Source organism: Eschscholzia californica, unplaced genomic scaffold, assembly GCF_041429995.1.
Source record: "Eschscholzia californica isolate CP2 unplaced genomic scaffold, dmEscCali1.0.p SCAF_2, whole genome shotgun sequence".
Lineage (NCBI taxonomy): Eukaryota > Viridiplantae > Streptophyta > Magnoliopsida > Ranunculales > Papaveraceae > Eschscholzia > Eschscholzia californica.
In genome coordinates this window covers 63784799-63797089 of record NW_028238309.1, presented here as the reverse complement: position 1 = coordinate 63797089, position 12291 = coordinate 63784799, and the positions used below count along the sequence as shown (strand labels likewise).

Here is a 12291-nt window from a genome sequence, read left to right as displayed (position 1 = left end):
CACCAAACTTCAGGTTTGATTATCTCATATACAATATATCCTTCAATTTGATCTTAATCAAATTCTGGTGGTTAAGTTTCCTCTTTGGAGAAATCTTCTTTAACAAATCAAAATATGCACTTATGATGTATTCATACAAAAATAAACATTAGTTATGAGTAAGGGTGGGAATTTTGCCCGAAAGCCCGAAACCCGATCCGAAACACCCGAGTCCGATGAAGAAACGTGCCGCCCGAAGCCCGACATGGGTAGTGAACGCCCGGCCCGCCTCTAGGTAATGGGCGGGCTTGGGCTCTGTCCAAAAAAGACCTACCCGCTCAATAAACCCGCACAAAAGAACCAGATTCAAAGCCCGGTTAGTAAGCCCGACTACTTTGAGTATCTTATAGGCCCGCACACGAAACCCGTGTGAGACGCCCGTGCACAAGACCCGCTTGGTAATCATGTGTGTGATTATTACTTTAGTCCTAACGGTAAGATGCCCAAGATCTCACGGTCATAATTGAACTCTTATTTCATTCTGACCGTTAGATCTAGGGTGATATCTTGTATAAATAGGAAGTTTCTTATCCCATTACCTTTTAGGCTATTACCCACCGCCCATCAAAGAGAACACACTGTTCATCTCCTCCAGACCTCCACCCTCTACCATCTTCATTTCCTCTCCATAACCATAGAATAACCATAGGTCCTAACCCTTCTAGCCCATCCTTCATCTTATACCTCCATTATCTTATCTAGAGAATCAAAGCTATGTCTTCGACACAAAGTAAGTCATATCTTATATTGTCTTCAAATCTTCAACATACTTTCAAAACGATTTTAGGCTCTCTGATTTTTGAGCTTCTCTTTTGGTTTTTTTTTATGCCAACCTATGTTGGTGAATGATGAGCTTCAATACGATATTATATCTTTTTTTGTGTTGAACTAATATGATATTATATCTTGATATTTCTTTTGAAATAGATGATAGATGATGGTCTAAATATATGGAGTCTTATTGTCTTCAATATTATATTTGTTCAAAACGATTCTATGTCTCTGATGTTTTAGTTTTTTTTTTTTTAATACTAGCCTATGTTAGTGAATGGTGAGCTTCATCTTGATATTTCTTTTGAAGTAGATGAGAGATGTAGATGATGGTCTAAATATGGACTTTTATTATCTTCAATATTTTTCAAAACTATTTTAGGTCTCTGATTTTTTAGTTGTCTTTTTTTTAATACTAATAATACTAACCTATGTTAGTGAATGGTGAGCTTCATCTTGATATTTCTTTTGAAGTAAATGATAGATGTAGATAATGGTCTAAACCCTTAGTATCTTGATATTCCATCTTGATATTTCTTTGGTTTGTTTTTTTTATGACTAACCTATGTTGGTGAATGATGAGCTACAAATTAGATATTTCTGTTTGTATCACTTAGTATCTCTCTGATTGTTTTTTTTTTCAAAACTATTTTATTATCTTCAATATTTTTCAAAACTATTTTAGGTCTCTGATTTTTTAGTTGTCTTTTTTTTAATACTAATAATACTAACCTATATTAGTGAATGGTGAGCTTCATCTTGATATTTCTTTTGAAGTAAATGATAGATGTAGATAATGGTCTAAACCCTTAGTATCTTGATATTCCATCTTGATATTTCTTTGGTTTGTTTTTTTTTATGACTAACCTATGTTGGTGACTACAAATTAGATATTTCTGTTTGTATCACTTAGTAACTCTCTGATTGTTTTTTTTTTCAACTCTAAACCCTCTTTGTTTCTCTCTAATAAACTCTCTGTTTCTATTTCTTTAACTTTCTCTGTTTATATTACTTATCTTTCTTTATTTTTTTAAGTTAAAGCTGAATATTGTTTGAGTTTGAAATTTTAAGGTTTCTTTTGTTTAATGTGTAACAATCTGACTCTAACAAGTACTTTGGAAGTTTGGGTGTTGGTTTTTAATGAATTTATTTTGCTTCAAAATTGTATTTTTTATTATATTTATTATGATCAGCCCGAGGCCCGATTTACCCGGCGCCCGAAGTACCTGGGGCCCGAAGTACCCGCCATGGGCTTGTGCACATGGCGGGCTTTGTGCAAGAGAGTAAAGATTTTACCCGGCCCGAGTCCGCCCGATTAGCTAATTTGTCATTCGCTAGAGTAGCCCGAAACGCCCGAGCCCGGAGCATTGGTGCCCATGGGCGCCCGAGCCCGGCCCGTTTCCCACCCCTAGTTATGAGACTAATACCATTTTTTTTTGACAAGAAGAACTAGAATTGCATTCACGTGTTGTGAAAAATAAAAGAGGGAAGAAGAAAGAGAATGAAATATAGACCAAGTAACACATACCAATGGAGCTAGTGATGAAGAAAGAGATCCAAGATTTCGATCTAGGGGTTACAAAATTTCGATCTAGGGGTTACAAAATTGTATGCCCAATTTTTTTTTTACAAACATTGAAATTAACAAAATATTTATACATTCATTATATTAATACATTAAGGATTACGAATGCAATTAACCTTTACGAGAGTTCATGTTTTGAACTAACTTCATAGCTGAAAAAATTATTTCAACAGAGGCCGTTGGACCGACAAACTTTTACATGCAACATAGTTATTTGATAAATTTATTGAAATTCACATAACATATATTATATGAATATATGGCTTTCGCTACGACCAAAGTCGTAAACAAAATACTTATTTTCCCGTTACGAACTTCCCCACAGTCAAAAACTTGTAATTAAAGTCATTTGCGATGTCACTATTGCTTATGGACTTGTTTGGCACAGCTAAAAACCATTTGCTACAAATTTTATTTATTTGCTACGAATGTGAGCAGTAGCAAAAATCTTTCAATTTGTGCTAACTTTTTTTTGGGAGGATCCAGGACGGCATCCTCTCTCTGGCTCTCACTAGCCTTGGATCCCTCCTTCACCCTAACAAATAAACAAAACACAAAAAATAAGTAATGGCAATGTTTTTAGGGTTATTTCTCAAATGGCCCCCAACTTTGTGACCAGCTTCCTGCCTGGCCCTCTAGATTAGAGAAAATACTTATATGGCCCCCTTTTCCGTTATCTTTAACGTTCCGTTACTCTCTCTCCTCCATCTCATTTTCTCTCTCTGCCACATCATTTGACCACGTCACATCATCATCTTCTCTGGCAGGGGTCGTCGGTCGAAAATATTTTTTTTATTCTCTCTCTCTCTAAAAACTTTTTTTTTTTTTTTGAAAAACTCTCTCTCTTTCTACAGATCAAGAGAGAGAGAGCAGATCCATTGAAGGTCTGCGAACAGACCCTTTGAAGGTCTGTTCGTAGGCCTCTGATGAGTCTGCGAACAGATCCATTGAAGGTCTGTTCCCAGACCTTCAATGGATCTGCTCTCTCTATATCTGTATAGAGAGAGAGTTTAAAAAAAAAAAGAATTTGAAGGTCGCCGGCCGGCGACCCCTGTCAAGAAGATGATGATGTGACGTGGTCAAATGATGTGGCAGAGAGAGAAAATGAGATGGAGGAGAGAGACTAACGGAACGTTAAAGATAACGGAAAAAGGGGACCATATAAGTATTTTCTCTAATCTAGGGGGCCAGACAGGAAGCTGGTCACAAAGTTGGGGGCCATTTGGGAAATAACTCATGTTATTAAGATTAGAACGATCTTAATCAGCCAGGTCATCATAGTATGACGTCGTTGCATGCGTAATGTCATACTTTTGGTCGTCAGCCGCAATGAATCTATTCGACCTATCTGATTCTACAGTTGCCACGTTAACCCCTGGCCATTTGTAGCCTAACTTTCAAAGTCAAAAGTAATAAAAAAGTCAAATGGTCAATGCTAATCCCTTGTGGTTATGGAACTTCCAAAATCCTATTTTAGCATGCTCTAGGTCTAGGAGGGGGAAAATGTAAAAAAAAAAATGAAAAGTAAAGAAGAAAATGAGATTTTATTAGGATAAGTATGAGGTTAACTTAAGTAGGTTTATGTGGGTTTAATTAAGAATTAAGAAATAGGATAGTGATTATGTGGTTTTAAACTTATCCTTTCAATTTTATTGGTCATTATCATGCAAATTCCTGTTTTTTTTAAGAAGATAGGAGAAGCACTATAATATCATGTATAGGCAATGAAACTACATTTTTATTTTCGTCAAACCAATAGATTAGGTAGAATATCAAACTTGCGGACATGACTTTGAAATGGGGCGAATTTAGTACATTTTTTTTTTATCAAACCAATAGATTAGGTAGAAAATCGAACTTGCGGATATGACTTTGAAATGGAGCAATTTTTTTTTGATGAAATAAATGGGGCGAATTTAGTGGTCTGCAATTTCCTCTTCTACATGATACACGAGCTAAATAGAGCAGCACATTACGCATATGTAATTTATTCTATTTGTTGTACGTCAGCTATATACTGGTTATACGGAATAAATAAATAAAAAGAAATGTGCATCTATGGTATAGATTCCTTTTTTACATTGAAAAACTATGAAAATAATATTGATCGATCATACACCATTTATATCTGTTCTGATCATACACCAATTATATCTGTTCGAACAATATGTAATTTTGTTTCTTCCAGTCAAACCTCAGTTCCAGTACTTTTTGACAATTTTATGGCCTAGAATTGCGTGTAGCAAGAAGTAACTATCTACACCATTTTTTGTACAAGGGACATGCCTCCACGGGTCCGAGCTGCAACAATATGTTGCTTGGGCAAGAGGGTATATGAATCTTGTATTCTCTAGGCCATGTCCCATAGCTTCCTGCCTTCCTCTTGTTTGGATTAACCAACATTGATGTATTAACATATATCCAATCCAAACCGATACTAAAACATCATCCAATCCAAACCGACCAAACTTCTATCACTGCCATTTGTACTCGAAATTTCCTGAAATTGGTGGATTCATCCAATTATTAGACCTAACACCAACCGATTCAAACGAGATATTATTGTATGGCTGCAGGAACGAGTTCGAGTTATTAAAGTAAGGACTCACTGAGTTATTATCAACTCGTTTTTGTGATCCAAATCCACTTTCTACTTCTTCTTCAATTGAATTATGATGGTACGATTGATTCTTGTTGTTAATTGTCGGCCGTTGGATTTGATTCAACTCTGATAATGAAGCTATGGCAGCTAAACTACTCCAATCAAATTTCCCAGTATCAAGATTCATCAATTTATCATCTTGTAAATTTTTTAGTGAATTCATTCGAGGTAAATCGAATAATATTTGATCGTTGATTTCTGGAAGTGAATCAAGAACATCGTCGAAATGTGACGAAGACGAAGATGATGAAGTACCATTGAAACTATGTTCATTATTTGTCGATGATGAAATACTTCGATTTGTATTTTCAGAACTTGTTTTTTTCTTGTAAATTCGACATAAAACCCAATCATCCAACTACACAAATAATTTAAAATCTTCGTCAGTCACAAAATAATATAAACAATATAAGAAAAACGTCTAAGTGATGAAATAAAATTTTAGAACTCATTTGAAAAAATGTACTTACTCGAGAACTTTTATTTTTCTTGGACTGTTCAAGAAGGCGATATTCGTGCATTATCCAGTTAGTTTTAGTTCCTTTAGGAGCTTTTCCAATATAAAAAACAAGAGCTTTTTTAATTCCAACTTTCCGACCTTCTGTCATTATAACCTTATCAGTTCCAGTAGCTTTCCAATAACCAGAACCAGCAACTCTATTCGGTCTAGAACCATTTGGATATTTTCTATCTCTTGGACTAAAAAAATACCACTCTTTTTCCCCAAATATCGCTTTACCTACAAATTAACAATCCAAAATCAATTTAAATCCGAAAATCCAAAAAAAAAATATCATGTTTAATTATAAAAACAAACAAAAATACTTACTTGGAAGAACCCATGGATCAAATTTGTAAAGATCAATTTCTCCAATAATTTGTAAAGAAAATTGATATCCGACAACTTTTTTACATAAATATTGAACTAATAATTCCTCATCGGTTGGGAAGAACCGAAACCCTGGGGGCAAGGCCAATTGTGAAACTGGATCTGGATTTGCAATTCCCATGTTTGAATTCTTGAGTTCTTTGGGTTTGAGATGATTATTGATTTGAGATGAGCTAGAAATAATTGTCCTATTTCTTTTTCTTTCTCCTTTTTTGATTAGTAAGATTTGAATGGGTATATATATAGGTGAAAGAAAGTAACTATTGATTCAATTGACAAAGTGATGTCATGTGGTCCAAGAAAAGGTAACTCTTAAATGATTGACACGTTACCATGGTCGAAGTTTTAGTTCATGAATCAGTACAAAATAATAAAAAAGATAAAGTGACGAGTCAGCAAATTATAAGTCACATATATGACACGAAAAAGCTTACCAAATTATATATGCACGTGGTTAAATTGAATAGACTATATTGTGGTACATTAGCTAATATGTTAACACGTGTATGATCGTTGAAATGGACAAAAATAAAGTCGGCATTGTAGCCAAACTTTCGTGGCCTTAGAAAAAAAACAATAGAAAGGAAAAAAATTGACCTTTAATTTGCTAACCTAACCTCTAGTTGTTAGGTATATTTTGATTTTTTAATGTTCTTTTATTATTGAAATTTGTGAAGTTAAGCATATAGATTTAGGAAAGAACTATGCTAAAAGTTATAAAGAAATCAGAGCTCCAATCTTTCCATTTCTGAACAAATAAAGAGTTAAATATTACATAATAAGTCCAATGTAAAAAAAAATGATCTCAAAAAAAAAAGAGTCAATGCAAAAATAAAAATGTAGTAAAGAAAATTTTTATCAGTTTGAAGTAAGAAAAGTTTTCTTTCTTTGAAATTAATAATGTGTTTCTATGTTGAACTTGCGAAAAGTATGAATTATTTTGTGATCGGACTAGTCTAAAGTTGAATACTTGCAAACAAGCGAAATAAATAAAAAATAAAGAAAAAGCATGCGTATCTTTGTTTAGGTCTTCTAAAAAGATGAAAATTAGGAAACTCGAATTTGTTCTATTAGAACGCTTATATACCATGTTTAATACAAGAATACTATTGAGGGAGATGTGCAGAAAATAATAAAAGTATGTGAATCAGAATGAGTAAGTATACAGATAAGAGCATAATGGCAGAAATTCATGAAGAAGCGAGATCCTTTGAGAACATCAATTTTAAACTCATTTCTCGTGAAAGCAACTTTGTTGCTCATTAACTAGTCAAATTTGATTATTCAAATAATGATTCAAATTTGGGAAGTGAATCATCCCCACAAAGAGATAGGATATCTATTGTTAATCCAATGAGCAACGAATAAACTAAAAAGTTGAGTCTTGTTTTTACCAAAAAAATAATTGCCCCGCCCTTCCGAGAAACAAGAAAGAATTTCGGCACACAATTTGAAAAGAAATTATGAATTTCGTGAAAGTTTCTGAGTACAAAATTTAAAAGAAACAAAATATTTTCTTCTTCCTCATCTCTAACCTCCACCAGTACTATTTTTCTCCTTTTTCTTTCCTTCCTCTTCTCCTTCTAATACTAGATGAACATCAACTACCACCCTAGATGAAGGACAATGGTTGTTGTGACTTCTGAGGTTGCTTCACAACATATGAAAATTAATGTCCGAGATTCAAAGACTATAGGGACAATGGTTGTTTTGACTTTTGACGTTACTTCAGGATATATGAATAACATTCAAAGCTTCATTGTTTGAGGAGTTTGAAGTTCAAAAATTTACATTAATGGAATAATTTTAAAATTCATGAACTATCAAGGATCATCGGACTCATAGTAATAATATTTTGAGTGAAGACATGTCTTTATAGGTAAGATAAAAATAATTATGGTTATTCTCTCAAGAAAACTCAGACCTAAGGAAGAATCAAAATATTCAGTTTTGTCAGCGACCTAAAATTTTTGGTCAATCGATAGTTTGAACGCTGAAATTTCTCGACCACATTTTTATATAATAGTTTGGGTCAATAATGTCATTTTTTAACAGAAAAATTCGGTGAAAGCCACTATTTTTTTTTTGCATTTTATATAATTAGATTCTAAATTTTAGAGAAAATATGAAACATTTACAACTCATTCGCCTCCCTAGACAAATTAAGTAGGGCAAAAGAAAGATGAATAACAAAAGAATAAAGATTTCATAATGTATTAATATCAAATTTGGATAAAAAGAAATTAAAATTATCTGGTAAATTAGTAAATATAAAAAAGAAAACTGTGGCAACAAAAAAAAACGTTTGATTTTCGGTGGCGCATGTTTGAAAAATCTCATTTCTATACTGCGGGTCTTCCGAAAAATACTTTCTTCCTCAAACTGTTTTTTCATTGTTGTGCTGATTTTAAACTTTACAGATTAAAAAAAGAAGCTAAAACAACAAAATCTTACTATGGAGAACCAAGTTCTATTTGTGTTAAATAACTATAATTCTTAGAGAGGGAAAATCAAACCTCATGTTGTAATCAAACCGACAACAATACACACACGAAAAGTTCTGAAAATACGAAAAACTAGCTCTGTGAATGGCTCTGAAAATATCAACGACCCAATTTTTTGAAAATGGTCAACTTTGTACTTTTGATGTTGGCACAGACTAATGGCACTTGGCAAACTTTATATTCGGGCCTACGGTCTATTTGCGCCCAATACGGTCCGGAAAAGACGCCCGAGCGCCCCTTCCTCGTTTGTGCTCAAATGTCTGCTTCGTGGTGGAGAAAGAAAGAGAGGAAGGGGAGGTTTTTCTGCCCTAATTTTTGCTTCTTGTTCTGAATTTATAGCTCATTAAATGTCCAATCCAAATCTATTCTTGTTAACCATTAACAAATCACACAGGAAAGAGAGCGATCCGAGAGCCAGCTTGGCCATTCTTACAGGCATGGCCTTTACCGACGGTTGGACACTTGTACGTCAATTGTCAGGAAATGCAGATTCTAAATTTCGTAGGTAAATCATTGTTAGAATACCGTCGCTAAAGAGCTTTTCATATTTAATTATTAACCCGTGTTTAAATCTTTGTTTTGTCTACGCATACTCTAATATAGAGACCAGAAATCAGAATAGTAATTGGTTAACTCGAACAAAACATTTTTATTTAGGAAGTCGTGTTTTGGGCTCATAAGATTCATTCAATTTATAAACTACAGCAGAAGAAACCTAATCACAAGCCATATCTACACCTATAGACAATGAGGAAAAGTATTTGTAACAGTTTCATTTGATAAACTAACGCTCATAAAACTTAATAGCGACACAATTTCATTTGAGAATAGTTAAGAACAACACATTTTAGTTTGGTAAAAGGAACTCGTCAAAACCGTTGCTAACAAAAATAAACATACTGGTAGCGGGCTATAGCTTGTTTTTATGCCCATGGGTGTTGAATGAGTCGATTGTGAGGATAATAGGATCTCCCTATAAAATCTCTGTCTAGCTTAGTACTATTTAAGATAAGGGTTGTTGAAATTTCATTTTTTATGAGCACGACTATGTATTTATTTCGTCTTTATAATGTATCTATGTCATATGATGTAATTAGTATGAAGCATTCATATATTGATCCTTAAATATAGCAATGAATCATATGTTTGTTCTCTAACGTTTTACTGCTCCAACCCTCATGAGTGCAACATAAGCGACGAGTCTATAGCCAACAACCATTATGGCCAAAGCAACGATAGAAATCGCCTTGTTTCTACCAAGATCCATGCTTTGAATAGCAGGGTAGCTCCCAACTCGACAATGAAGGTCTGGTTTACCACATGGGTACAATTCGTCGTGCTTGTATTGAGACTCCAAGAGTAGCTTGTAAATATAATATGTGTGTGAGAAATACTTGAGCCACGATATGACTACCGGCACATTATGCACGTAATAGCCGCCTACTAGAAAAAGTGTTTGAGACATGGTTGTCGCTAGCGTCATTGCAGGTTTTATACTCATTAAGAGAGCACCAATGGCAAATCCAATGCCTTGAGAAGCAAGGACACCGTAAAACACAACGAATAATGTTTTGAAGAAGTGCCCAGCGGTCGGTTTTAGACCACCCATCCAATATGTGATAGTGACAAAAAATGTTGAGAGGGCAAATTCCATTGGGATTTCACTTGCCATCTTGGCAAAGAAGTATGCTGAGAGCCTATACATGCTCGACGAACGCTCCTTAATAAGCAATGCTTGCTCTTGGGGGAAGATAGGGACACAGTTGAAACAAGGAAGCAAGGTCCATAACAAGGACAAAAAGAATATGAGTCCAATCTGCAGAATGAGAAAATCATCCTTATAATTACTTGAACGAGACGTAATATTATATACGTGTTAACTTATAATAATTAGGTTTTATATGTACCTGGTCTTGTAATCGGGCCATACTAGATTTCCACCATAGTAGTCCACAGACAACTGCCATGACCGCAATTTTCGCGATTTTTAGGGGTGAAAGCCATTCAGTCTTGTTCTCCTTAAGATCCCTTCTTAGCAACACTAGAAACTGTTGTCCCCAGGTCGTGCTCCATTGACCAAACGACTTATTCGTAGTGTCATCTTGATCGAACTGTTGATTGCATGTATCCTGTAACTCATCCTCCAATATACTAGCTTTTTTCTTCGTATACGATGAAACAAGATCTTGGTTTACCAAGTTTTTGTTTTCCATGTCAAAATCATCCAAATAAACACCTACAAACACAAAAATAAACATTTATTACCGATGTTTTAAACCGTTGCTAATTTCATCCTATTCTAGAGTTGGAAATATATGCTCACCATTGGCAAGATCTAACAGAAAATCTGCAGGATTCATGGCGACATCCGGAACATAACCAATGCTAGAGAAATAATCCATGGTTTCATTTCTCTTACCAAAAAACAGAGGATGCCCGGCAGCAGATAACAATAAGATCTTATGAAACATGTAAAATAATCTGCTAGAAGGTTGGTGAATGGACATCAAAACTGTCCGTCCCCCGTTCGCTAGCTCCAACAGCAGAGAAACTAATTGCTGAGCCGATGTCGAATCAAGACCAGATGTAGGTTCATCAAGAAACAATAAGCTAGGGTTTATCAATATTTCTTGCCCTATACTAACTCTCTTCCTCTCACCCCCTGAAACACCTCTAAGTAATGGTCCTCCCATTATATTGTCCTTGCAGTTCACCAGTCCAAGTTGATTTATCACTGCTTTAACATGTAATATCTTTTCTTCTCTAGTAAGTGTTTTGGGTAATCGAAGAAGCCCCGTATAGACTAACGTTTCGGTTACAGTAAGGTGAGGATGAAATATATCATCTTGAGTAACAAAACCCGTTTTTCGGTTCATGGAATTGGAGAAAGATTTAGTATTATATGTAATACTTCCACTTAGACCATTTTCAGCACCGATTCGACCACTTAACGCTGTTAAAAGCGTCGTTTTTCCGCTCCCTGATGGACCTAAAATGCCTAGCATCTCACAAGGTACTACTACACCTGTAATTCTATTTAAGATCACTTTCTCTTCATTGTTCTTGGATTTGATCTTGTAGATAACATTTTGAAACTGCACTCATACATATTTGAAACATAATTAGGAGGGACATACTTTATATAGAATTCAAGAATTAAAAACACTAATGGTGGTGTTCGTGTTTTCTCATTGTCTGAATCTGATGAACCGTCTAAGTCCGATATTAGCTCAAATCAATTATTCAGTCTCTGAGTCAGACAAAAATAAACATTCTGATATCTGACTAAAGCTAATTCAGGCGTTGATTCATATTCATATCAGACTCGAAAAAAAGTCTACCTAAATGAGATTATTTTTTGTAAGCTTACTTACCTTCAATGTGACAGGGAGATTTGACTTCTTCTCTATCCAATTGGCCATCTCTAGTCTTCTATACAATTAAGAATGAGATCCTTACTACTATACACACACACAAACACATATATATATATATACACACACACCAACATATATGCATATATATATAAGTATATAATATAATGTATTTATAGTGACATTCCTTTCCCTTAAAGAATGTATACATAGTGGCCTCTGAAGTGTAAACCACTTATATTATACACAAAAAGAAAAAGAAATTTATTCCACTGGTTGAATATGAAAATCTGTTCTTTCAAGAATAAAGTCGGATTTAAAGAGCCCATGCACGTAATATAAATATTTTAACATTACTATTTTTTTCGTCGTGGTTGCTTTGACAATTTGTAATGATAATGTGTACAATATTATTATAGATTATGATATCATTTTTCTTTCTGCTATGCAAATTGTGGAAGTTTTAA

The 12291-nt window shown here is 34.4% G+C and overlaps 2 protein-coding genes across 2 annotated transcripts; both read right to left on the bottom strand.

The window, feature by feature from the left end:
• Positions 1-4448: 4448 nt before the first annotated feature.
• On the bottom strand, positions 4449-6210 carry LOC147560198 (NAC domain-containing protein 72-like). The gene is made up of 3 exons (XM_086662287.1): positions 5887-6210; positions 5528-5796; positions 4449-5415 (listed from the first exon to the last, which is right to left on the bottom strand). Exons 1-3 carry the CDS (start codon positions 6065-6067, stop codon positions 4870-4872), a joined length of 996 nt encoding a protein of 331 aa, XP_086518413.1. The 5' UTR covers positions 6068-6210; the 3' UTR covers positions 4449-4869.
• Positions 6211-9535: 3325 nt separating this feature from the next.
• Positions 9536-11968, bottom strand: LOC147560197 (ABC transporter G family member 9-like). Its single transcript, XM_086662285.1, has 4 exons — positions 11825-11968; positions 10774-11545; positions 10358-10686; positions 9536-10266 (listed from the first exon to the last, which is right to left on the bottom strand). The coding sequence occupies exons 1-4, from the start codon at positions 11870-11872 to the stop codon at positions 9604-9606; spliced, it is 1812 nt and encodes a 603-aa protein (XP_086518411.1). The 5' UTR covers positions 11873-11968; the 3' UTR covers positions 9536-9603.
• Positions 11969-12291: the final 323 nt, after the last annotated feature.